Source organism: Heliconius melpomene, chromosome 20 (genome assembly GCF_056956725.1).
Source record: "Heliconius melpomene rosina isolate 202511_hmr_F chromosome 20, ASM5695672v1, whole genome shotgun sequence".
NCBI lineage: Eukaryota > Metazoa > Arthropoda > Insecta > Lepidoptera > Nymphalidae > Heliconius > Heliconius melpomene.
In genome coordinates, this window is record NC_140408.1 from 5,828,369 (window position 1) to 5,852,466 (window position 24,098).

Here is a 24,098-nt window from a genome sequence, read left to right on the forward strand (position 1 = left end):
GTGCCCTTCTCTGGGCTTCATAAAGTGTCTCACTCATTCGTAGGTCAAAGTATACACTTTTATAATAAACATCCAAACGGCGTGGTTAATTTATCACTGAACAGATTTAAAAAAGTGGTAAAGCACAGGCTCTGCCAAAAAGCATATTACTCTGTTAAAGATTATGTTCGGGATAAAGATGTTTGGAAATGAGTTGCTCTATTTCTAAGTTAAAATTGTTAATTGTAATTTGTAACAAATATTGGCAGTTAAAAAGAGTCGCCATGAGTTTTTTTGCCTGTATCTTCTCATGAGCTCAACCATTTGAACGGGCTTTTTTCAAGTCAAAATTGCACATTTTTTTTGGTTATTTTGTTTTGCATTTTTTTCTACTTTTATAACATGTCCAAGTAAATGTTAAGCATTTTTATGGAATAAAGATATTTTGACTTTGACTTATTAGGAATTTACATTTTACGACAGAAATTACGAATAATGAAAATAGTATGACAGGGTTCATAGTCATAAAGTTCATGCAAACGTTAACTCAATAATTACATACATTACATATTCTATAAGCACTTGTAAATTATACGTTTATCTTTTTTTCTCTTCACCTTTGTATTTTACATTTGCTATTTCGACCATTACATTTATAAGAATATGCGTAATATTTGTTAATTAGTATATAAAATTTGCGGAATAAAATGTAAAAAAATAATTACGGCATGATTTTCCATTTTCCATTATCTGTTTACTAAAACGAAAATGTAATTTTTAAGACCACTGTGAGATGTGACTTTATATTTGATAGTCTGTTGATCTTAAAGCTGACAACCCCAAAGTTCGAAAAAAATATCTTTCTTTTTGGGTTAACCTGTCATTACGGATTGTTGAGGCGGGTTTTAAATCCTAGGTAATCAGAGTATTCCCTGTATTTTTATTCGGGCTCATGCATTTTTAAGTGACATTGTGCATTGTGTTCTTCTTACAAAATTTTATTTCATATATAATAGTGGACTTTTTAGTCATTACAGTATGTTTTCTTGTGTTTTGACATTTACTCATGTTGTCCAATTTCCCAACCTCAATTTACAAGTTTAATGTTTAACATACTATGTTATTTCAGCCATGGTGCGTATGAACGTATTGAGTGATGCTTTAAAATCAATTCACAATGCAGAAAAGAGAGGCAAACGACAAGTGCTTATCCGGCCTTGTTCCAAAGTTATTGTCAAGTTTCTAACAGTGATGATGAAGCACGGTTATATTGGTGAATTTGAAATAGTTGATGATCACCGAGCAGGCAAAATCGTTGTGAATCTAACTGGCAGATTGAACAAATGCGGAGTAATATCACCAAGATTCGACGTCCCTATTAATGATATTGAGAGGTGGACAAATCTACTACCATCCAGGCAGTTTGGGTGAGTTTCTATAAAATATTTACTGAGAGTGTAGTACTTGTGTAACTTTAAAATTAACACAGTAAAGTTTTCTGCTATTAATAATTTTAATTTGTGTATGTAGAGTATTATTTAACTTTTATTATTAACATAATTACAGTACATTTTTAAAAAGCTAATTAAACAAACTTGAAAGCAACTTGAAAACACAAGTTGAACATCAAAAACTATAAACTTAAATTTACATTTCCTAGATATCTAAAGGAGCACAGTAGAATCCCAATTATATGAATCATATAAAACCAGGAGAATAGAGGTCCCATAGAATCAATAATCCATATAATAGATTTCAAACTCAAAGCAAATCAAAAAAATAATTAAAATATTTAAATTTTAATACTTTTTTATTGTATATAGAAGTTTCACATACTTTTCCAGTTTCATTTATTTACTAGAAGTTTTTTTCATGAAAATATTGCAAGCTTCTAAAGAGCACAAGTGGTTTTCTTTGGTAACATTTTTTTAATGCCTGATATAGGTGCAATGCCTCAGAAATTTGGTGTTAAGTGGGAAACAGATTGTATTACAACCAGGTATCTCTGCCTACTGATCATGAGTTTACTGCACTTCTATTTCAGTGTATCTTATGATTCCTAAATTTAAAAATACAAATTGGATGTTTTTAAAGTTTTAATCCACACTTAAGAAAGAGAAATTATTAATTTTACACCAATTTGTATTTAGTATAAAGATATAAAAAAAATCTTTATTTTGTATAAAGTCTCTTTGTAAACTTTGTAAACTCGAATGAGAGATGACTCTCACATTTAGCGGAATAGGTAGATAAAAATCTTTTAGTCTTGAAAGATTTATTTATGTTTTTTTGTAGCAAAAGGGCACACTGACTTAAGTATTGTGGGTTCTTTTTAACATTTTTCAAGTGTTGTTTAACAATTATGAAAGAAAAATACTTATTAAGAAAACCTGATTTGAGAGATTTGAACCTGCAAAGGGTGCAGGTTCAAATCCCGCTACTTTTAAATTTTATATGTTTTCTTTATAAGTATTATTGTAGGTTCAATTTCTACTCTGGGAAATTATTTTTATTATTTTTCTTGCTCTAGTAAACATAATACATTATTGAAATCTGCCTCTCAAATATTGGGTGAAAACTGGATTTAATAGATTAAATTCCATCAACCTACCCTGCTATATGCAGGATACTATGTGAAGCTAAAAATAAATAAACAAAAATATAATGCACAACTACCGCGGATCGCCAATAGTCCTTGTTGGTCGGCATTTGATATGTTGTGCTATAATATATGGCAATTGGAAATATTGATGTTACTATATAGTAAACATTGTTAATTTTATTGTCAACATACTAAAATTTATAATATAATTTGATTGAAAAAAAAAATATTCATACAGTCATTATAAATTATGATTGTTTTGTTTACAGATATCTTGTTCTTACAACCAGTGGGGGTATTATGGACCATGAAGAAGCCAGAAGAAAACATCTGGGAGGAAAAATATTAGGTTTCTTTTTCTAAGCTAATCCAATACATTTGAAAATGTATTTTTTGTTTTATTTATAAACTCAACTTCTGCAATTTGTACAGATAGTACTAAATAACCTCAGCATTGAATTTTACCAAATTATACTAAACATGAGAAAGCTGCAAGTTGGATTCTGCAAAATTATTTTCTACTAGTGGACCCGGACGCGGCTACGCCTGCTTCAACTATAAGAATATTTATTAAATATATTCATGAAATTATTTTCAATTCTCAGTAGAATTAGTAAGAAAATATAAGCTCAAATAATCAAAAAGAATAATAAGTAGATACACATTATTAGAAAAAATTATCTGAGTTATTGAAATGAACTAACAAAAGGATTAAAAGTAACTAAAGGATAGGTATTCTTAATATTAGAAAAAGTACCTAAAGTTTTCCGTGCGTGCGTACATAGATATCGACTCTACGAAATAACTAAACATTTCTCTCAATTAAGTAGGATAATTTTAGCGGGCAATATCAAATAAAATAAGAAGAGAATCAAAGTGTATTTTAAATTAATTATAAACGACAAATAAAGTTCGAAAATGTATGAAAATTTATAAAACCGTCAACGTCATCTGCCCGTTCGCGTCGGTCATACTGTGCCGCCCGCTAGGTGGCTAGGTCATTTGGAATCAGTGACATCTCCTTAATTATTTATTAGTATGTTATACAGTAAACTATAATTTCAATCTAGATAAAATGCTAAAAGTGACTATTATATTTATTTTCATATAAGGATGAATATCAAAACGTCGCGGTAGCGGTCGCGTAGCAACGACGGTTGTTATTAACATGGCAGAATAAATTGCATGTCAAATTAGAATGTACTTTAAAATATATTAGTATATATGTGTAATGTAATGTTATATAGCCTATAGCACTTCTGAAGAATGCAGCTTTCATACAAAACAAAAACAATGAAAATCGGACCAGTAGATCCAGAGATCTTAGCATTCAAACAAACAAACAAACAAACAAACTCTTCCGCTTTATTATATTAGTATAGATTTAAATTCAAAATATTCTTTATTCAGATAAACTTTTTCAAGCATTTTCAAATCACTGTGTTATCAATAGCTTTAAGAAGCTCTGCTGAGAAGAGCTGGTAAGAAAATAACTTTGAAATTAAAGTTTTTATTGTTTGATACAATAATATGCATTTATAGCTTTTCTTTTTCTTATTTTGCATAAAAATCTAATTATTTTAACTTCTAACATTTTTATGAATAACATGAACAATAAGTTGTATTTTCATGACAGCTAAATATATCAAAAGATCATAATTTTAAGGTTAATAAGTGATTTACTTCTGTCTTCTATGAAAAAAGTAACTTAGAAATTAGTGACATATTAATATAAATCTAGCTCTAAAGAATTAAATAAAATATTCAATTTGTATCTGCGATATTGCTTCATAGTAGTTATTCCAAGAAATAGAATGCTATTAAAGTTAAAAGTAAATGTAAAATTAAAAGTAGCTAATTTAACCCTTAAATGCATGAGACTTTTTTAAAACATGCAATAAATATATATGATAGGTTACCAGGTCTAGATAAAGAGAAAAATAATAAAAAAAAATTAGTGAAATATAATGTTTATTTTTTCAAAAAATATGATGTATCGATTTCGATACATTATGCATTTAGGTTACTTTTATAGACTTGTAATAGTATTCAAGAAACAGAATACTCTTCTAAAAATCAGCACAGTTATGAAATAAACTACAACAGTCTTTACTTTTTTTTAACATAAATACACTTTACACTTACTACAATATATTATACTTAATAAATCGCATCCAGGTATTATGCATCACTTCCTACTGTCCTCTCTTTTCTGGTCATGACCAAAACCATCAAGACGAAGTTCTCTTGGAGGTTTTTGCTGACAAATCACTCCCTTTCGTATTTTTTTGGCTCTTGGAGTATCTTCAATACTGGCCGGACGACCTCTAGTAGGAAGAGAGAATTTACACAGTGTATCTGCCAGTTCGGTTCGGAAATCTGCAAGTTTCAATATATTCTTGGGGCTTTCACCTTTTTCCGTGGCAACCTTGTAAAGTACCCAGGCGTTTATTACAGAGAGATCCAGTAGATGGTAAAAAATTCTCATATACCACTTGCGGCTTTTCATCCTGATTCGGTACCTACCCAAATATGAGTCCATTAGGTCAACTCTTCCCATGTGTGCGTTATATTCCTTTACCAAGTTGGGACAAGCAATGGTTACTTTTTTCTTTTCCTTTTTATCATACCTTTGAATTTGACCCACAGGGCTTACCCCCACATAAGTAGAAGCTAGGGTGACTGGTTTATTATCCATCCAGGCTACTGCTGTTATATCTACGCCATTTACACTAGTCTTATTCTCTTCATAGATTCCACGAGCCTGCTTCAATAATTGTTCCTTGGTCATTAGTTTGCATTCTTTTCCGAGTCTATTCCTCTGAACGGTACCTAAGGTGTGAATTTCTTCCCCTGCTAAATACGCCATAAGTGGGATAGAAGTATAATAGTTGTCAAAATGAACTATGTAATTTTGACGTCTTGGAATAATTCTCGCTAATTTGATGACTGTCTGAGCAATTGGTCCTAGATCGGGCTCACCTGGCAATGTATCTGAGTCCGCCTTGCCAGAGTAGATCATAAATCTGTAAGCATATCCGTGCAGGCTACACATCATGAAGAGTTTGAACCCCCATTTATTTATTTATTTGGCATATATTGTTTCATGTCCTATCTTCGTGGCGCACATCTGTACTTGGTGATAGGCCTTGCGTGATGTCAGGGATAACCTCGTCTACTTCGACGCCATTTTCAATGTTCCCTTCTAATTCTGCTTCCAAAGCGTCACGAGTAGGGTAATATCATCATAATCAGATTCCTCTCCATCTGAAGACAGTTCACCATTTTCTAGCTGCCGCAGGTATTTCTCGATTTCCCTTGAATCCATGACTAGATAAATAAAAACAATTATGCACCACACCATAGATAGCCCAACTCCAGAAAAAATGAGCAAAGCAAATAAATAGTTTATAAATATTTTTACAAAATAATTTATAGTATTAGGAAATAACAATTTTACTTACCGTTATTGCATAATGTATCAATTTCGATACAAAGAAAAATCTTGCCAAAAGTGTCAATTTTTGTAAAAATATTTTAGATATAGTAAAAGGAGAGCACGATTGAAATACATACCTTGTCGGTAATATTTTTCAAACACAGTAGTTTTAAAAATATTCACGAAGAAAGCTGATCGAAGTTATTGACTTTGTATGAAAATCGTAAATGTACTAGTACACACCAAAACACTTTCATATTCGTAAATTTGGCGGGACGAATGACATGCTGTCACTATTTTATTTTTTATTGTATGTCTGTCGATGGTTTTTGTTGACACGAATAATTATTTCCATGTAAAAAAACATGATAACTTTAAAGAAACACAGAGTATCGATTTCGATACAAGATGCATTTAAGGGTTAAATTAGTCAACCAGTACTATCTTTACTTTGTATTGCTGTTGTAAATTCGAATATAGAGTCGAATTTATCATGCAATTTATTAAAAGGTCATTTCATTTGTTAGTTCTGGTTCTGGTTAAGACTTTCATTTCCTCAATTTCTAGATGAAAATATATATTTTTAACATCGGGTATCATAAATAAGATGTACAGTACGATCAACGAATCGTGGCCAGCTTAACTTTTTAACCGACTTCTGTAAGAAAAGGAGGTTATCAATTCGACTGTATTTTTTTTTTTTTAATTTTTTTTTTTTTTTTTTTATGTTTGTTACCTCATAACTTCTGTCTCTCTGGGTGGACCGATTTTGATATTTTTTTTTTATTTGAAAGGTATAGCTTCCCGAATGGTCCCATTTTTTTTTGGTCCATGTGTGACAATGGTATCCATAAGAAAATCACATAAGTCTTAAATTTGCATTATGCATGTGCGCGACTAATAGCCGAATAACTCAATGTCGCGCCAACCGATTTTGATGATTCTTTTTTTATTTGAAAGGATACACTTCAAGGATAATTTGGTGAAAGTTTGGTTAGGTTTCGATTATGGAATCCGGAGAAAATTGAGAAAGTTTGTTTTTTTTGGTCAAAAATTAATTATACTGTAATAGTTATAAGCAAAAACTTTTTAAATTGATGTCAGAAGTGAGATTCCTGTTCGTTGCATTTCTTTTCAACCAATCTCAAAAAAGAGGATGTTCTCATTTTCAACCAACTTCAAAAAAGGGAGATTCCGAATTCACCCGAATACTTTTTATGTTTGTTCTTGTCAATATACCAAAATATAACTTTGCACAAAAATAATAGCTAATTAAATGAAGTTTTACATAGAACAATCACAACCACTCGTTGACAACCACTACCACCACCATCACCACTCGTTCAAGAAGCATCATTTTAAGATCTACCCATCACTAAAAATCGTAAAATAAATTAATTTTTAACAAAAACAAAAACCGACTTCTAACAACGAACTAAAAAGTGAAAAATAATTATATAAAGATTTTATAATTTTGAAGTCGGTGTCAAACTAATGCTACAACACCTTTACTACAATATCTAATTACTAAGCCTGTTTGTTTTACTTGGCACCGACTTGAAAATTATAAAATCTTTATATAATTATTTTTCACTTTTTAGTTCGTTGTTAGAAGTCGGTTTTTGTTTTTGTTAAAAAATAATTTATACGCATTGTTCACTCGGTAAGAAAATTATCAGAAGTAATAAAAATCGTAAAATCAAATCTGCGTAACCATTACAGCTATCTTCAAGGCAGCAACGGCTTGTTGAACGTAACGCGACGAACTACGACGATGAACGACGTAATTGGCATTCAACATTTTGGTTTCTATTAATCTTAAAAATATCTACGGCCAATACCATATAACAAAAGTTTTTCTTTTAACTACACACTTCTCATGAGGGAGCTACAGTGAAAGTAGCTAAATGCTACCGTCTTTGCTTATCTCTATCACCTCTCGTGAACATTCCGCCAGTATCTTAGATACTGTGTTCTTGACCGTCAACTGGGGTCTCGTCTCCCCTTGCCTCTCTTGCTTCGTAAACGTGTGTAATTTTTTCATGACTCGTTCTTTCGACTGCATAAAAAATTAAAAGAGAAAAAGAAGATCCATAGTGTAGAATTTTGACTTATTGATTAATTATCATCAATTATAAATCTGGTCATTATGAATATGGCTAGGTGACCATTGGGCAACTTCAGGAGGGAAACTAACGTGAGATAAGTAAGCCAATTAGAGATCCGACTGAAGCGTTCGGACCTGCGGACTTCAAACGCTCATTGGTTTGCATTGAAAATGAATACGGATCAACGCGGCCATACCTTTTCCATATTTCTAATACAAATATAATATGGTAGAATTGGGTCAAAAAACATTCTAATGTCAATTCATTGAAAATCGTCAACAGCTTTTTGTACAATATTTTATCTATTATTGATTCATAATTCAACCAATGCTAATGGTAAAATCAAGAAAAAATAATATTTCTTAATAACGTAACTAAGAAATAATATTTCTTAATAACATGGTATATCTTTCTTAATATATAACATTATTTGACTGCATACGCAACACATTCGAGGTAGTCTAAGGGTCCGTGACGAAGCGGATAAGTTCCAAGAGCGTCACCTAAGATGGTTTGAACATGTTACGCGCCGGCCTAAGAACTATGTCGGATGCAAGTGCCTTGCTATATCAGATCCTGGAGTGAGACCTCCCGGAAGCCCAAGGAAGCGCTGGTTGGACGGTGTGATGCAGGACATGAGAGCTAATGGTCTAACCACAAGAAATAATAATATTTCTTAATAACGTTATATATTAAGAAATATTATTTAAAATAACATTTATTTGATACCAAATAAATGTTAAAATAAATTTCCTTTTGATTTAATTTTAACATTTATTTGGTATAATCAGATGAGATCAAAGTGATAATGTGTTTAATTAAAAGGCTTGGTTTTGTCTGATATACAATTTTGAGCTATTGGAAAATAGCTGCTTTTGAAAAAACTTCACATGTTGGATCTTTGTAATCCAATAAACAAAAATACATAGTAAATACTACTGTATTTTTGTTTATTTCCCATTTATTCAGACATGATTAAATGGGAAAACCAGATAAAATAAAAACAATATACAAACGCCAACAGTCGGTACAACAACAGCGAAACTTCGGACCATGCTATAAGAGGTGAAAATAAATGGAGATGAGTATTACCTGTAACTGCTTTTCTGTCGATCTACGATTAGTGTAGATCGACCACGTCACTTTGTATTCGATTTAATAAAATAAGACTAGCGCGTTCAACTAAGCAGTCTACAGCTTTAAAGTGTTGGTATAGACGAAAGTAATACAATTTTTTCGGATTGATAGACGATCTTGGTGATGAAGTTTTGAGCTTCAAGAATATAAAAGTATTAAAAATAACACAACATTTAGAAAGGAAGATAAAATAGCAATGGGAAACAAAATTGCAACAAAATTTTAAACAGGCGCTTAACACGTTGAATTGATGTTTTTAAAATTATCCAATGTTTATACTAAGTAGCACAATGGTAATTAGATAATTATATTTTAAAAACATCTCGCAACAGTTATTTATTTAAAATTTGTAATATAATAGATGATACTTAGAAAATAAAGAAATATGAAATGCAATTGGAATTGCTATTTGGACAATTTGTTGCACAATTCCTTACGCTTGAAGGTAAACAACATAGGGCACACCTCGGCCTTGGGTATCGAGATGTAATACATTATAATAGACTTACATTCCTGAGTTCAAAACAAATATGTTCAGTATAAACAATAATTTCGTAAGGCACATGTTAGCTTGCAGTATCTATGTAATAAATAATAATATTAAATATATAATAGAAGATATTTCAGTTTTATAAATAGTAAATTTTGCTTATATATTTGTTTTCAACATTCCGTTATACCGTTGGACGGTGAATGGGTATCGGGTAATGGGCAGCAGCTGCACGCCGGCGTCGAAGCCGCACGGCACATTATAGCGCGACGAGCGACGAGCGACTCGAGGACGGTCGCTACCCAATGCCCATTCTCGTTCCGCGGCCCTCGTCGTCTACAGTCGCACGCCGCACGAACTATAGAACGCTCGCCACAGTGGGACAAAAATGAGTAACGAGTTTTAGTGAGCTAAGCTTTCAAGTGATAGTGTTAGTGTTTTGGAACTGCCACTTTTTTATATAGCCAAAGGAATTGATTCGACGATGATGGCTCCCGAGACAGTCGTGACTGTAGACCACAACAAACCAGCACAGCAGCAGGCGCCGCCGCAGCAGCAGCAAGGCGGTGCTCTTGATTGGATTAAAATTAATATAAATTATTTCAAAACACCGCCCGGCATATTAAAAGTTATTCAACTGGTAAGTTGAGATTGTAAGAATTATAAGTATTCAACTAATTTTATGAACTCACCCGCGACGACTAATTACAGAGGTCTTATCAAATGGGTAAACGCGTGATCGTGATACTTCCTTGGTTAACGGTTCGCAGAATATATTTTTATTTCGAGCAGTGTAATGGTTATTTTTGCTCATAGCAGCCATTGTCTTAAAATGTTCTTTTGATTTGTTCTTGTCGTTGCTCGTCACGATGATATCGACGGCACGAATATATGCGTTTTTGCTCATGGATCCATAACTATGAGATACGCACATATATTATTTAAAAATATAAATTGTTTACAGACTAAATAAAGCTTTTTTTGTAACTCAAAAATTTCTATTCATTTTTAATTATTTATATAGGTACATTCGTATTTCATATCTCTTTCGGTGTTTTGATCATCACCAAATATAAATATTTATAATAAAGCCTTCTAAGCATTGATATTTACAACAGTTCAGCAAGATTAGTTTAATACGTTTCCTTGTATGTTTTTACAATTGTCACGTACTCTCATACCTAGGTATAGGTACAAGTATATTGTATCTTGTCAGCTTAATTGCAGTAGTGCCGTCACGAGAATGCTAAGAGATGTTTTTATATGATTATATATATATAAGAAAAGATAGTGAAAGAAAGGGCGCTGTTAGGCAACTAACATGTATGTTTTAACTACCTACGCCTACATGACAAAATAAATGATGGTGATATCATATATTGCTTGCTGACTCTAACGTATCCTTCTCTGTACTTATTACGTAGGCATCTTTGTGCTGTAGCTGTGTATATGAACGATTATATCTACCGTGTGTCTTGAGTCACATCTATTTATAAAAGATAACCATTTTTAAGATACAAATTTTATATCGGCATGATAATAAATAATGATTCATAAAAATATAATAAAATGTAATGATTTTGATTCATTGTTTTTAAGGATAATAACTTGAATACTTGGAAAATATATTCTTTCATATATATTCTATTCAGGCAAGACAAGGTTTTAATGTGAAATATATAATATCATCATGAGCGAAGAAAAAGAGTGGAGGGGGAGCAGGAGGTCTGCGAGTTCACCCCACAATATGAAACAAAAAATAAACCTGAATAATAACTTACCTTTAGGTGAAAACGTGTTTTCAATAATAGATGTGTTTGTTATCTTAGTACCTAAGTTAAAGTATAGTATTACGTAATTCCATAGATCATTAGGTACTTATGTCTTTAAATATTAGCCAATGATTTTATTTTTCAAATTATACCTAATTATATCGTAATAAGTTACTTAATTAGAATAACACAAATAAATATTTGGTTTAAAGAATTTTATTCACATTTCTACAAAGTCAAAATAAAATGTATTATTTTAGAAGGAATTAGGAAGGAAACAATAAAAAAAATGGAAATTTGTTATGTTATGAAATTGTCATAAAAACCACAATGGGCACAATACCAAGTAAGTAAATTACAAATAATTAGCTTGAGGAGAACAATTTAGTAATATGTTTCTTTCGTCATCAAGTCTATTTGTAAAAATACTTTGTAGTATTTTACTTAAAGTAATATTTGATAGCTATTGAGACATGCAAATCCTTAGCAAAATTGGATTGCCACGTGATTTAGACTGCCTGTAGATCTTCGAGAAAATATAAAAAGGGAATCACAAAAATGTTATACCCATAGAATATTACATACCTATATAACTCATTTAATATATTTGTTAATGCTACAGATATTATAAGAATAAACTAGGTTAAAACAATTATTACATACACGATGACGAAGCTACCATCTAAAAGACGTTAGATATGTTGTTCAGTAATTAAGATGGTCAAATAGACCTCTTAACATTGTCATAATTGCTGGATTCGTTGACCTGTGACATTACCCTATTCACATGTGTTCGCCCACGCTTCGAAATATCCAAGGATCTCGTGACCAGTTTAGTCTTCATCACATTATGGTACTTTCACTACTACATGAATTGAAGACTGGAATTTATTACATGTTTACGTATTATATAAGATAACTATATTTTACCTGTGGTTTTATTTATTTAGTTTTATAATATTAGTACCTACAGATATAGAAGTTAGAGTAAAGATATGTCAGTACCTGTTACCAAAATTGTTTTAGACAGATGGTAAATAGAATAGGAATAAGGAACACGCTGCATTTATTTGAAAAACCAAATACACTTAGAAAAAATATACCTAAACTAATGACAACTATATTTTAATAAATATTATCAGCTAAGGATTAAGTATGTGTTTATAGTATGATATTTAAGGTGAGGTCCTCGAAATGAACAAAAGCGTCCCTTGAGGATTTTCACGTCGCCTACTATTTCAATATTTTGCCTGAACATAATATACCTATGGTTCAACTTTAACTTTGAAAAAATGTATTTAATACTTTAAATTATTTTCACCGTACTAGATGGGAAGGGTTTTGCGTTCCTTTGTTTATCAGAAAACTCTTTATAGAAGACAAATGCTTGAAATTGTTAACGTGAATTAATATCACATCATCGTCAAAGCAACATTCAGTTTTAATACATATTGTTTATTATATGTGCCATCAATTGTGGCCATCATTTCCATGATAAACTTAGTTTAAGTGGATAAATAAGCGTGTGAATATTTTAATTAAATAATTAATAACAAATGAACATTTTTATTAAATCTTCTAGAAGTTTACTACCACAATAATAAAAGCAATATTTTTAAAACAACTATGTTTAGAATTAACTGACTGGATTTCTATGTACCTATACTTCCCCCATACTTAGACAAATATTTTATAAGATTAGTAAAAATAAACCAAGTAATATTTGAAAAAACTGCTTAAATATTTTAAGCATATTCTATGTTCTGCTCAGCCACTTTACAAGCAAGACATAACATTGGTCTGTATTAGCGTAGATAAACCGCAATTCATCTCTGATTTCATATTTAAATAAGAGAAGGTCTGTGCACAACTATGTTGTGATTTGTTAAAGTTGTTACAAGATTTTGTACTATACGAGTAATATAAGTTTTAATAGAAGGTATAAGTGACTATAATCGCAGCAGGGTTTTATAAGAAATATGTGGAAGTAGTAACAATAGAAGTAACTATTCCTTAATCAGTTAATTTAGTAAATTATTGAGCGTGAATTTTGGTAAATCATGGGATAGAAAATGTTAGAATTTAATTGCATTAATGGTTTATTGTTCAAGGTATAAATGGTCAATGTAATCTTGAGACTTCAATTGTTTTTTATCAAGCATAGCGATACTATTCTGATAAGTTATTTACAAACAACGGAGATAATAGTTGGCACAAGATTAAATTAGTTCTTAGTACGCTATTAATATTTTTTTTAGGAATTATTCTTTAAATTCGTATAAAAAATAAAGATAAAAAAGTTGTTTTAAAATTCGAACTTGCTTGACAGTGGTGCATAGCCCATAGGTGGCTTACATAATATAGAAAGTCCAAGACGTATATATATTAAAAATAACGTTATGTGAGGTGAAAGTTCTTTATCGTTAGTAAATTTTTAGTAAAGATTACAAATCTGAAAAATAAACATTTTTAAATAGTAGTACTTAAGTGAAATTAAAAATTTCGCAGTAGCTTTTATATGAGAGCGCCATTGGGTGAAAGCTGGTGTTGAAATGAAAGTAGTTCTGGCGGCATTAACGCTGTGGAGCGCCGTGGGGCGGCTCCGTCCTTGTCGTAGCTAGCTCGGCGTCACAACCTGTTGTTTTCCCATCAACTTGTTTATTTATTTAAAACTCACTTTCCTCATAGGTATAAGGAAAAACATACAAACATATAGATAACTAATTACAATCGAACTGTAAGAAGAACAAGTGTAAAACCTCCATAGATATTATAGAATAAGATAGTATTGTTTTCACGAATTACGAAAACGTGTGTTGAAACTTAAGAAACCACTGTACACCTATTGTGTTACGTATTTGCGACACACAGTTATGTATAGAACATACGTAGAGTTATTAAACAAAGAGATATTTGTGAAATTCTTATTTTATTTGTATAGTATCTTTGAACTACTTGTCTATACAGAACTTTAAAAAACTAACATAAATAACTTGTAGGTTAATTTAAATCATTAGTACGTTTTAGGTTAATTTAATCATCAATCATAAATCAATTTTTATCGTAGGTTTATATCTAATTGCTTTTAAATCCTTTAAAGTATACCATGTCCTAAAAAATTATTTGAAGAATCAATTCGATAATATAAATGTAGAGCTTATATTTTGTTTAGTTCTGTGATGTACCTACATGTAATTACCATTATATTTTTACAGGTATACAGGTTCTCACTTTATCCCACACATAACAGCGTAGGCTAAGGGAACCTATTGTTAAGACAATCTGTTACCTCTAAGACACTTCCGTTCCCCACTTTCCGTCTAAATCTGGGAGTATTGCGTGTTGAGTGGCGTAACTCAACGCCGCGGAATTTAAATATTTGATTTCCTCGAGTGGGAATAGAATCCACAATCGCTCGCATTTACAGTCGCATGTTTGTCCTTGCGCCCCGACTGGCCTGCGCAGGATTATATTTATCATTGTCGTTTACGGTTACCATATTTGAATATTTTTTTACTTTAAAAACATGTGTCATATAATGACTAATCACAAATATTATTTATTTAGAATTATCCTTGACTCATTTAACAAAAATCACAAAAGCAAAAGGATTAATTATTTATTATGCTTCATACATATCGCAGGTACTTAATTAGGTATATGTACATATGTAAGAAAATAGTATATAATCAGCGAAGAAGGTATTTTTTATTATAAAACAAAAGTTATAATTTATGAATCCTATATATATACAAAAAATATATAATACATATATCTATAATTTACATTAATTATTCAAGAGCCTTAGTACCCGGCCCTCACCGTGAATGGTTAGTCAATTAGTATTCTCATGTCGATCTGTATCACTGAGATAGGGAGTTAAAGAAGGTTCTAGTTCTAGAATTTATTGTAAAAACACTGTAAACTATATAATAAATAAATTATTCTTTAATTTAAGAAGAAATAATAAGATTAACAAAAAATTCTGATTTTAGTCTGTCGACAATGTCTAATTGAGTTGAAAAAAAAAAATTGTTTTATAAAAAAAAATATTCACGAGTACAACTGTGCAACGTTCATGAAATAAATTAGAATGCACTTGAACGAAACTAATATTCATATAAATAAAATCTTATAGAATAGAATAGAATAGAATATACTTTATTGCACACCTAAAAGAAATATATAGAAAGAACAACACAAATAAAATTTAAAGAAAAACACGTATGCAAAGGCGGTCTTATTGCTTTAAGCAATCTCCATCAGACAACCTTTGAAACATTACGGATAAATTGTAATGAGGAGAAAGGGGACAACGTCTCAGTGCAAATTTTATGAAATATAATTAAATATTATATAATATATAATAAACTAAGTCAATAATATAAAATAAACTTACATAAAATGTGTTTAATGTTTATATACTTTACCCATACATACATACATACATACATACAAATATTGAAAATATACATATTCTATTGAGTTTTATATACATATTCTATTGAGTTTATCGAAGGAACCAGACGAATCTCAAATTGCTGCGAGGACAAGAGTCACCGCTGTATATACGAGTAGGTATATTTATATGCCAATATTATGTCACGGCTTTTTATTAGCCTTCTCGTTTATTATGTTCGCAGCTAGGCACAGTTATTTTTGGAGGACGTTTTACTTGTTTCTTTCTTTATTCTGTTTTATAATGTCAGAGGGATTCTCAATTTAATTTGTTAAATGTCTTATAAAAAATACACACGAGAAACATTATTAAATATTAAATTTATATAATATATATAATACATTATTAAAATTTAAGTACCGGGTCGAAATGTTTTCTTTCGTTACTACGTACTTACGTTAATAAAATTAATAGAAAACCTTTTTTTTATAAAACGATACGAGTAGACCCCATATAATAATTGTAAAGCATCTTTTAAATTTTATAAAAGTATGTATATAGTTTGTAATTTGTAAGTGGTACATAGCTACATCGACTAATTATCGATATCGATATCGATGGAATTTTTATTTTTAACATATTCAAATTCGTTATCTATTTGCATATTAAAAAAGTTAAATATTTATTTAATAATATTCTTCATTCATTGCTCTGGCACCAAGCCCGGCGTAGAGTTCTGCCACTCAACGGGGAACGGAGTTTCTTTATAACAAGTTCCTTCTGCCTACTCTGATGTATGCGAGATACAGCGTGAAGCCGATTCTTTATTTAATATTATATTATTTTTATAAACTAATTACTAATTTCGATATCGATCGAGGAAATATATGTCTACCGTTAATCCAGTAGGACGATAGGTGCAAAGAAACTATATATCAACAGTATCAAAAAGTCACATTGAAACAATAAATTGTTTGCCAGAAATAAAGAAAATGAAAAATATTATAGAATTTTATATTGATGTGTACAGCTCACGCAGAATAATATACCGTGTTAATAATATAGAAAGAAACGAGGTCGACATTATTTCTAACATGAATTATATGTATTAATACTTTTTTTAGATTTGCTTAGAAAAAAAATGTTTAATTTTGTCAGTATGTCATCATTGTTGTAAATATATGTATATATCAAAAATATTAAATGCAAAAACGAGGGCGCTAAGAAACCATTGTAGGCGGAATAGATAAATAGTAGGTGGAAGGTCATTTTTGAAATACCAAAACTATAATAGATACCTACGTAAAATATTTCGATTTCGATTATACTCGTATTGTGTAATCTTACATTCGTGCACTAAAACTAAATGATCCAAATTGCCACTTTATTTTATTAGATTTATTATTTCACGCTTATTCGCTGGCTCTGTAACTAGTTCTGCTTTTCTAGTTCAGTCGCATATTAAATGGGGAACTTGTACGGAAGAAATAAGGTGTGTGGTAACGGGAAGTGCATAGTGATGACGCGGGCGGTCGTTGACATGAAAAATCCCTATTCGCCGACGTCGACTAACAGTTTCTAAATCTATAAGCCAGTTAACGCATGTTTTCACATTACGTACTGGTTGCTAACATCATATGGTGGAAATATAATATAAATAAAATAAATAATATAAAATATCTAATACGAAAACGGTTTTTTAACATTTGATAAGGACAAATGTTCTTATCGTTTGACCGATAAGACATTCCAAGCATAAAGTCATACTGTAATGAATGTTTGTGTTTACAACAACAAGTATACAGAAATTACCTTTATAATGTTATTAAAAAGTTGTCATTTTTATTAGCACATTTATTTTAATTTATATATAAATAAACTCCTATTAGATCGTATTTATCTATATGTGGCTCTAACACGGTTTGGTCTCTTATCTGCCCTATCAGATGTAGTGCGCGCGGAAGTATGGTCGATGAACAATCGATGCGTTTTGGGGTGCGTCGGTTTACATATGAATTGACCCAAATGTTACTACAATATTTTCACTTCACGCCTTTGTAACATCCGCATCGTTTCTAATTTAATAAAGCAATACTCGATTTACGCATAATTTACTATATATGGTAAGTCGCAAAAAATTGTATATATTGCATTGTATTGTATTGTATTGCATTGGCACTAAGGTCTTATATCTTAGTATATCTAACACCTTGGTAATTAAAGTATAATCAATTAGTAAATATATGAGAATATAATCTATATATATAAAAGGACTTGTCCTCACTGACTGAGGTAAGACGCACACACAGCCGTAACCGCTGTGCGTAGAAACGTGAAATTTGGACAGATGTTTACTTTCGTAATCTGGACATCCACTAAGAAGGGATTTTGAAAAATTTTTACCCTAAAGGGGTGAAATAGGGGTTTAAAGTTTGTATGGAAACAAAATAAAATTCACCCCTAATTACGCAAGCGAAGCTGCGCGCGTCCGCTAGTCTATATATATAAAAGGACTTGTCCTCACTGACTGAGGTAAGACGCACGCACAGCCGTAACCGCTGTGCGTAGAAACGTGAAATTTGGACAAATGTTTACTTTCGTAATTTGGACATCCACTAAGAAGGGATTTTGAAAAATTTTTACCCTAAAGGAGTGAAATAGGGGTTCAAAGTTTGTATGGAAAAAAAATTAAATCAGCACCGATTTTTATAAAATTTGAAATTTAGATTTTTAAATGTATTTAATTGAACACGTATTTCATCGTTTTCTAGAACTCTCCCCCTAAGGGTGCAAATAAGGGGTTGAAAGTTTGTATGGAAAAATCTTCAAATCGCCACCGATTTTTATAAAATTTGAAATTTAGACTCTTAAAAATATTTCATTGAACACATGTTCGTTCATCGTTTCGTTTCGTTTATTAGAATTCACCCCTAATTACGCAAGCGAAGCTGCGCGCGTCCGCTAGTATGATAATATAGGTACAATACAAAATTTTTTAAATTAAGTTTTTAGAATTTCGTTTAAATTTGTAATAATCACGAAAATGCAATTATCCTTAATACCTTAATAAATCTAATAAATAAATCTTAATAAATGTTATCTCGCTTAGGGTCTTCAAATTTAGCCTGGGCACAACAGTTCAGCGTAACTGATCGTCATCAAGTTGAGGAAAGTTTAAATAATCATTTTTAAATTTCGTCAACTTGATGATTTTAAGTTAATGCTCTTCATTGGTAGAGTTGCAAAATACTTGAGTTTGAGAACAATTGTATTGTTAAGAATAGCCTTCTGGGACACATATCTATTACATTCTTATATATGAAAGGATCAAATAGATACTAATGTATATAATTTATAAAAAATATGTGCCTGGTTACACATATAATTTCAAAATGTAAATTAGAAACGTCCATTGTCTGTTAAGATATGTTTTTGCTTCGGAAATCCGGTAACGATTTGTTATTTAGAGCGAAACTTTACGTGTAAAAGCGTCGAAGGTTTGCGGACCCATTGATAGAAGTTGAATGTCGGTCGTGCCCCATACGTATGCAAGGCGGCAACAGCGCGTAAGTACGCCACTTTCACCAACCGCCGACATGTCACACGTGACATCTACGCTTGTTCCCATTTAATTCAAAATATCTAAAATATTCTCATAAATCAGTAATATATTCATTGATTATATGTAAATAATAAAATTTGTATTATTTAAATGATTATTCGAGCATTTGCTTTTTTTTCTGTTAGCATATCTATAAACACCAAAGAACTAATTTGAGTTTTGGTATTCATTATCTTTGTACTCACTTTCTTTTTTACATCAACCGAAATAGAAACATAGCGCAGATTATAGAAATTCGACATTTAGAAATGAAAATGCAATTTTCAAACTGCATTTATAGAGATAAATACGAGGATAAGATCAGTGTTTACTTGTAAATATTTTTTATAATATTAAATGCGATATATACTCGACACAATATGACCTCTGGAGAGGTCAAACAAGTTGTAACTTTATTGAGAAAATCGATTTCGATAACCTTGAAAGTTCATATACAACATTTTTTCAATTTACACAAGTATGCTAGACGTTTGTTATTATTTTACCTACTAGTGTACAGTAAAAAAATATCTTATGGGTAAAAATTATTGAATTTATTATGAATATATTGTAAATGATTTCTTAAAAGAACACCTGTTTGCGAGTATTGCGACAACTGCTGGTATCGGCGGTGGGTGGGTGGCGGGGTAGTGTGTTGCGGTGATATGAAACCGGTTCGCGTGCGACGCGCTCGGCGGCTAGAGGTTTCGATGGACACCGTTGCCCTAGTGGTACCAACGCGTTACCGCTAGTTATTTCTGTAATATAAATATTGTAGATAATGTCTTGTAATAGATCGATCACTATTTATATAAAAACTACCTGAGATATATACACTTTTATTATGGAACAAAAAAGAGAAGAAGTTTCTTTAAAAATATTTAATGTACAGACACTGTTTTACTGTTTTATTATGTTGTAGATTTCTGTTCTACATATATTACATATTTATTTAAAACTGCAACATTACTACAGTTTTTATAGCAAAAATATTAAAACGTCATTATTGTAATGATTTTTTCTGTTAAATAAATTGCAAAGGTTACATACATTAAAAAGAACCATAGAAAATAGCGTCAGTTAAATACTTAAACAGTAGCTAGTTTCGGTGTAAAAGGAAAATCGATATAAAGTTTTGTCTAGACTTGTGACGTCTAGACGATTTGCGTGTCATGTTAAAGTTTATAAAAATAAAATATACATATTGATTATTCTACACGTTATTCATATATAAAATATAATTATAATACATACAAAATTGTTCACTACTTATATATGTAGAGATTTAAAATACAAACAAATAGAAAAGTTTTTATCCAAAGACGCGGGAGGCTTTTCGAGTTCATAAATAATAAATAAATAATTAAGATGATAATCAAATGTTTTTAATATATTTTTTTGGTTTACATATTTAACCATAAAACTATTAACATTTTCATTGGATGAAAACAACTAAAGCCATGTTTAGTTTAACGTTATTCATTAAGATTTATTTCAAGGCTAATAATGTAACAGAAATTTGCTTAATTCCAGGTATTGGGTATACTATGTATGTCACTGGGCACTCCCTGGGCCTCGGCGTGGTATGTGTTCGTGGCAGTGACAGCCTTTATAACGACCCTTATGTGGAGCTTCGTTTACTTCCTTAGCATCAGAGAAGCTTTGAAGATTCCCATCAATTGGGTACTGTCTGTAAGTAATTGTCTTTACACACGTAGATGTTTGTTTAGAATACTAATAGAAAGCTGACAGGTTGCGAGAGAAAGTCAATCACAATGACGTACTTAACAGGCTAATCCTAATTTCGACTTGATTGAATTAGCAATATTAATAAATTTACATTTACATTTATTTTATTTAATAAATATACATATATGGAATTGAAAAATGGGGAGCGAAGTTTCTTAATACTAGGTCCCCTCTGCTTACCTTTCTATATAGGGGATACATCGTGAATCTATGTACATACATATTGTGTAATGTAACAATTAATAAAATGTGTTTGATATTTTCAATATTAAAGTCGTATTATAATCACTTATTGGCACATTTAAATGAAGAGGAAAGTCTTCTATCAACATTTATACAAGAGAAAGTTAACAGATTAAAGTTTCATAAAAAATATGTGCCAAATTTAATAACTGGTTAACCAATTTTGTTTGCTTAAATTTGAACGGTTGAATTATACATAAAAATATAATTTTATAATATTTATCTAAACGTATTAATAAAGCATATATAATGTAGTATATAATTATATGAGTTTATATTTTTATTTTAGGAACTTATTAGCACCAGTTTGGAGACGCTCTTCTACCTGATTGCTTTCATCGTCATGTTCGCGTCTGTGTATGGCAACTATGGGCGTAATGTGGCTGCTGCAGTAAGTACAATTTAATTAAATATTTTTATATAAATATATTTAATTAGCATTTAAACAAAAACATTTTTGTTTATAACTAGAAAGTGTCTATCTTTAACGTATCGTAATTGTTTCTTTCTCTTTTAGAAGGAAAAAATTCCTTAAAGAGTTGTATTAAATGTTATTTTGTTCTTAAACTTAACTATTGTTAACACTGTTTTAGAGTTTTCTTTCATCTAAAATACTGCATATAGTACGTTTTAATCAAATAAACAATTAGATTGAAGTCTCTCAGGCTTTTAGCCTTTATTTATGAAGTGTAATTACATTCACGACAAGGTTACGTCAGTAACTATTATGAACAATTTTTACGTTCTAAAGAATTAGAATATAAATGTTATTCTTACTATAAATATATTTTTTACATTAAATAATTTTTATATATACTCACGCCAAGAAATATTAAATTATTTATTTTTCCAACATGACTGCTATTAAATTATAATTTAATTTGTTCTTTTCATTTAATTTAATGTGTGCATTTACATATAATAAATTGCAAAATCTGTGTATAATTACTTATTTAATTCATATTTTGTAATGATTAAATATGGTATCAGAAATACCTAAAGGCTATTTTTATTTGTTTATCTATTTACGTATACATTTTATCTAAAGGTTTTTAAGTTTGTCTAAATACAACAACTTGTTTCAGGTATTTGGTATGTTCAACACGTTGGCGTATGCGGCCAGCTCGTACTACTTGTACCAAGAGCATAGGAGTAGCGCAGCAAGCGCGGCGGCGTAGATCTACTCTGCTCTTGCTAAGAACAATGCTTCTTGTTTTTAATATTATTTCAAAGAAAACTTTATTATAGTACCTTGTACAGTCATCTAATGTTTAAATTGTATTTTGACGACGATAAATAATAAAATAATTTACATATTATCTTTTTTATTCTATACTATTAATAAAATTATTACTGTCACGCAAATTATAATCGCCATAGGAAGATTTACATATGTACGGGGTATATTGTGGGCTGGTTTCTTTCTCATGTATTATTTATTTATAGATTATGTTCATATATGGAGTGACTGTCAAAAATAAAATAGGTTTTGAAGTTGCATTACGTGGGTTATGTTTGTGTTCAAATATTATTATTATTCTTTATGTTAAGATTTCTTAAAATTATAATTTGTTAGTGTTATTATCATATTAATCATTATCTACACGACTTCTAACGCATATATAATATGTATGTATTTTTAAGCACTCCGCACTTTTTGTCATCATATTAATATCAGTGTTAAATGTTAATCAACTAGTCGAATTTATGTAATACAGATACATAACTATTTTATGAGGACTTTTAAAAACACTTAATTCTGATATAAAGACTAAATGATAAAATTGTAAGAGTATATTAATATACATCCAAAACTGTGAATTATAAATATAAAACTTTCGAAGTTCATTTAAATGTATTATATTTTATAAATAGGTACATCCGATCTAACGTCTACTGTCTAAGGTTGTGAAATAATTAAATATGAAAAAAAAAACTGTAATCTCTGCAAGAAACAAATAATTATCTGATGATAATGCTGCAATTCATATAATAAATAGTTTATACTTTGTACAATTATAATTGATTTTAGAAATTGTGGAACATAAGATGACTTGAAACCTAAGTACCTTTATATGTTAGACGAAAATTATATAACACAGTAGCTTAAAGTAACTAAAATGTAAAGAATAAACACGTGTTAACAAAACTTGTCTTTAATTTTACAAAAAAATACACAAGTAATGTATATTGTGTTATTTATGGAGTATTTTATTTAGGTAGAAGGATGTAACGTCATGTAGTGTTGGAAGACATCACCGATATGCTTAATCGGTGCTGACTCACACAAAACTTAAAATAAAAAGATATATTTGATCATTAAAAAAAAGGAGGTTCATAGAAAACAAAAGATCTATTTACTTGCTCAGCTGAGTTTATACGTAAAAAATTGTATCGAGAAACTGTGGGATGGTTCTATTCGATCTACCGAAACTGGTGAGAAGTTTCTAACCCAGTATTTTGGAAATCTTGACCTTGGTAATACATTCGATGGTATATGCCGATTTAATTTGAAAAATTCCATCATTATATTTAATTATACAAAAAGTATAATTAGACGGACAGTCATTATTTTGCAA

At 30.4% G+C, this 24,098-nt stretch overlaps 2 protein-coding genes across 3 annotated transcripts; both read left to right on the plus strand.

The window, feature by feature from the left end:
- Window positions 1–736: 736 nt before the first annotated feature.
- On the plus strand, window positions 737–2,970 carry LOC146527712 (small ribosomal subunit protein uS8A). Of its 2 annotated transcripts, none has more exons than XM_085204969.1 (3): window positions 737–895; window positions 1,109–1,406; window positions 2,851–2,970. In XM_085204969.1, the coding sequence occupies exons 2-3, from the start codon at window positions 1,111–1,113 to the stop codon at window positions 2,942–2,944; spliced, it is 390 nt and encodes a 129-aa protein (XP_085061095.1). In that variant the 5' UTR covers window positions 737–895; window positions 1,109–1,110; the 3' UTR covers window positions 2,945–2,970. The 2 variants fall into 2 exon arrangements, with proteins under 2 accessions (XP_085061095.1, XP_085061096.1); XM_085204970.1 differs by having other exon boundaries at window positions 861–1,015.
- Window positions 2,971–9,806: 6,836 nt separating this feature from the next.
- LOC146527713 (plasmolipin-like) lies at window positions 9,807–23,668 on the plus strand. The gene is made up of 4 exons (XM_085204576.1): window positions 9,807–10,395; window positions 21,061–21,219; window positions 21,809–21,910; window positions 22,605–23,668. Exons 1-4 carry the CDS (start codon window positions 10,240–10,242, stop codon window positions 22,695–22,697), a joined length of 510 nt encoding a protein of 169 aa, XP_085060702.1. The 5' UTR covers window positions 9,807–10,239; the 3' UTR covers window positions 22,698–23,668.
- The last annotated feature ends 430 nt before the right edge of the window (window positions 23,669–24,098 follow it).

Coding starts and splice junctions, on each gene's coding strand:
- LOC146527712 (XM_085204969.1), top strand. CDS start 1,111: ATGGTGCGTATGAACGTATTGAGTGATGCTTTAAAATCAATTCACAAT. Junction 1,407..2,850: donor CTACCATCCAGGCAGTTTGG/GTGAGTTTCTAT, acceptor TTTTGTTTACAG/ATATCTTGTTCTTACAACCA.
- LOC146527713 (XM_085204576.1), top strand. CDS start 10,240: ATGATGGCTCCCGAGACAGTCGTGACTGTAGACCACAACAAACCAGCA. Junction 21,220..21,808: donor CCATCAATTGGGTACTGTCT/GTAAGTAATTGT, acceptor TTTTTATTTTAG/GAACTTATTAGCACCAGTTT. Junction 21,911..22,604: donor GGCGTAATGTGGCTGCTGCA/GTAAGTACAATT, acceptor AACTTGTTTCAG/GTATTTGGTATGTTCAACAC.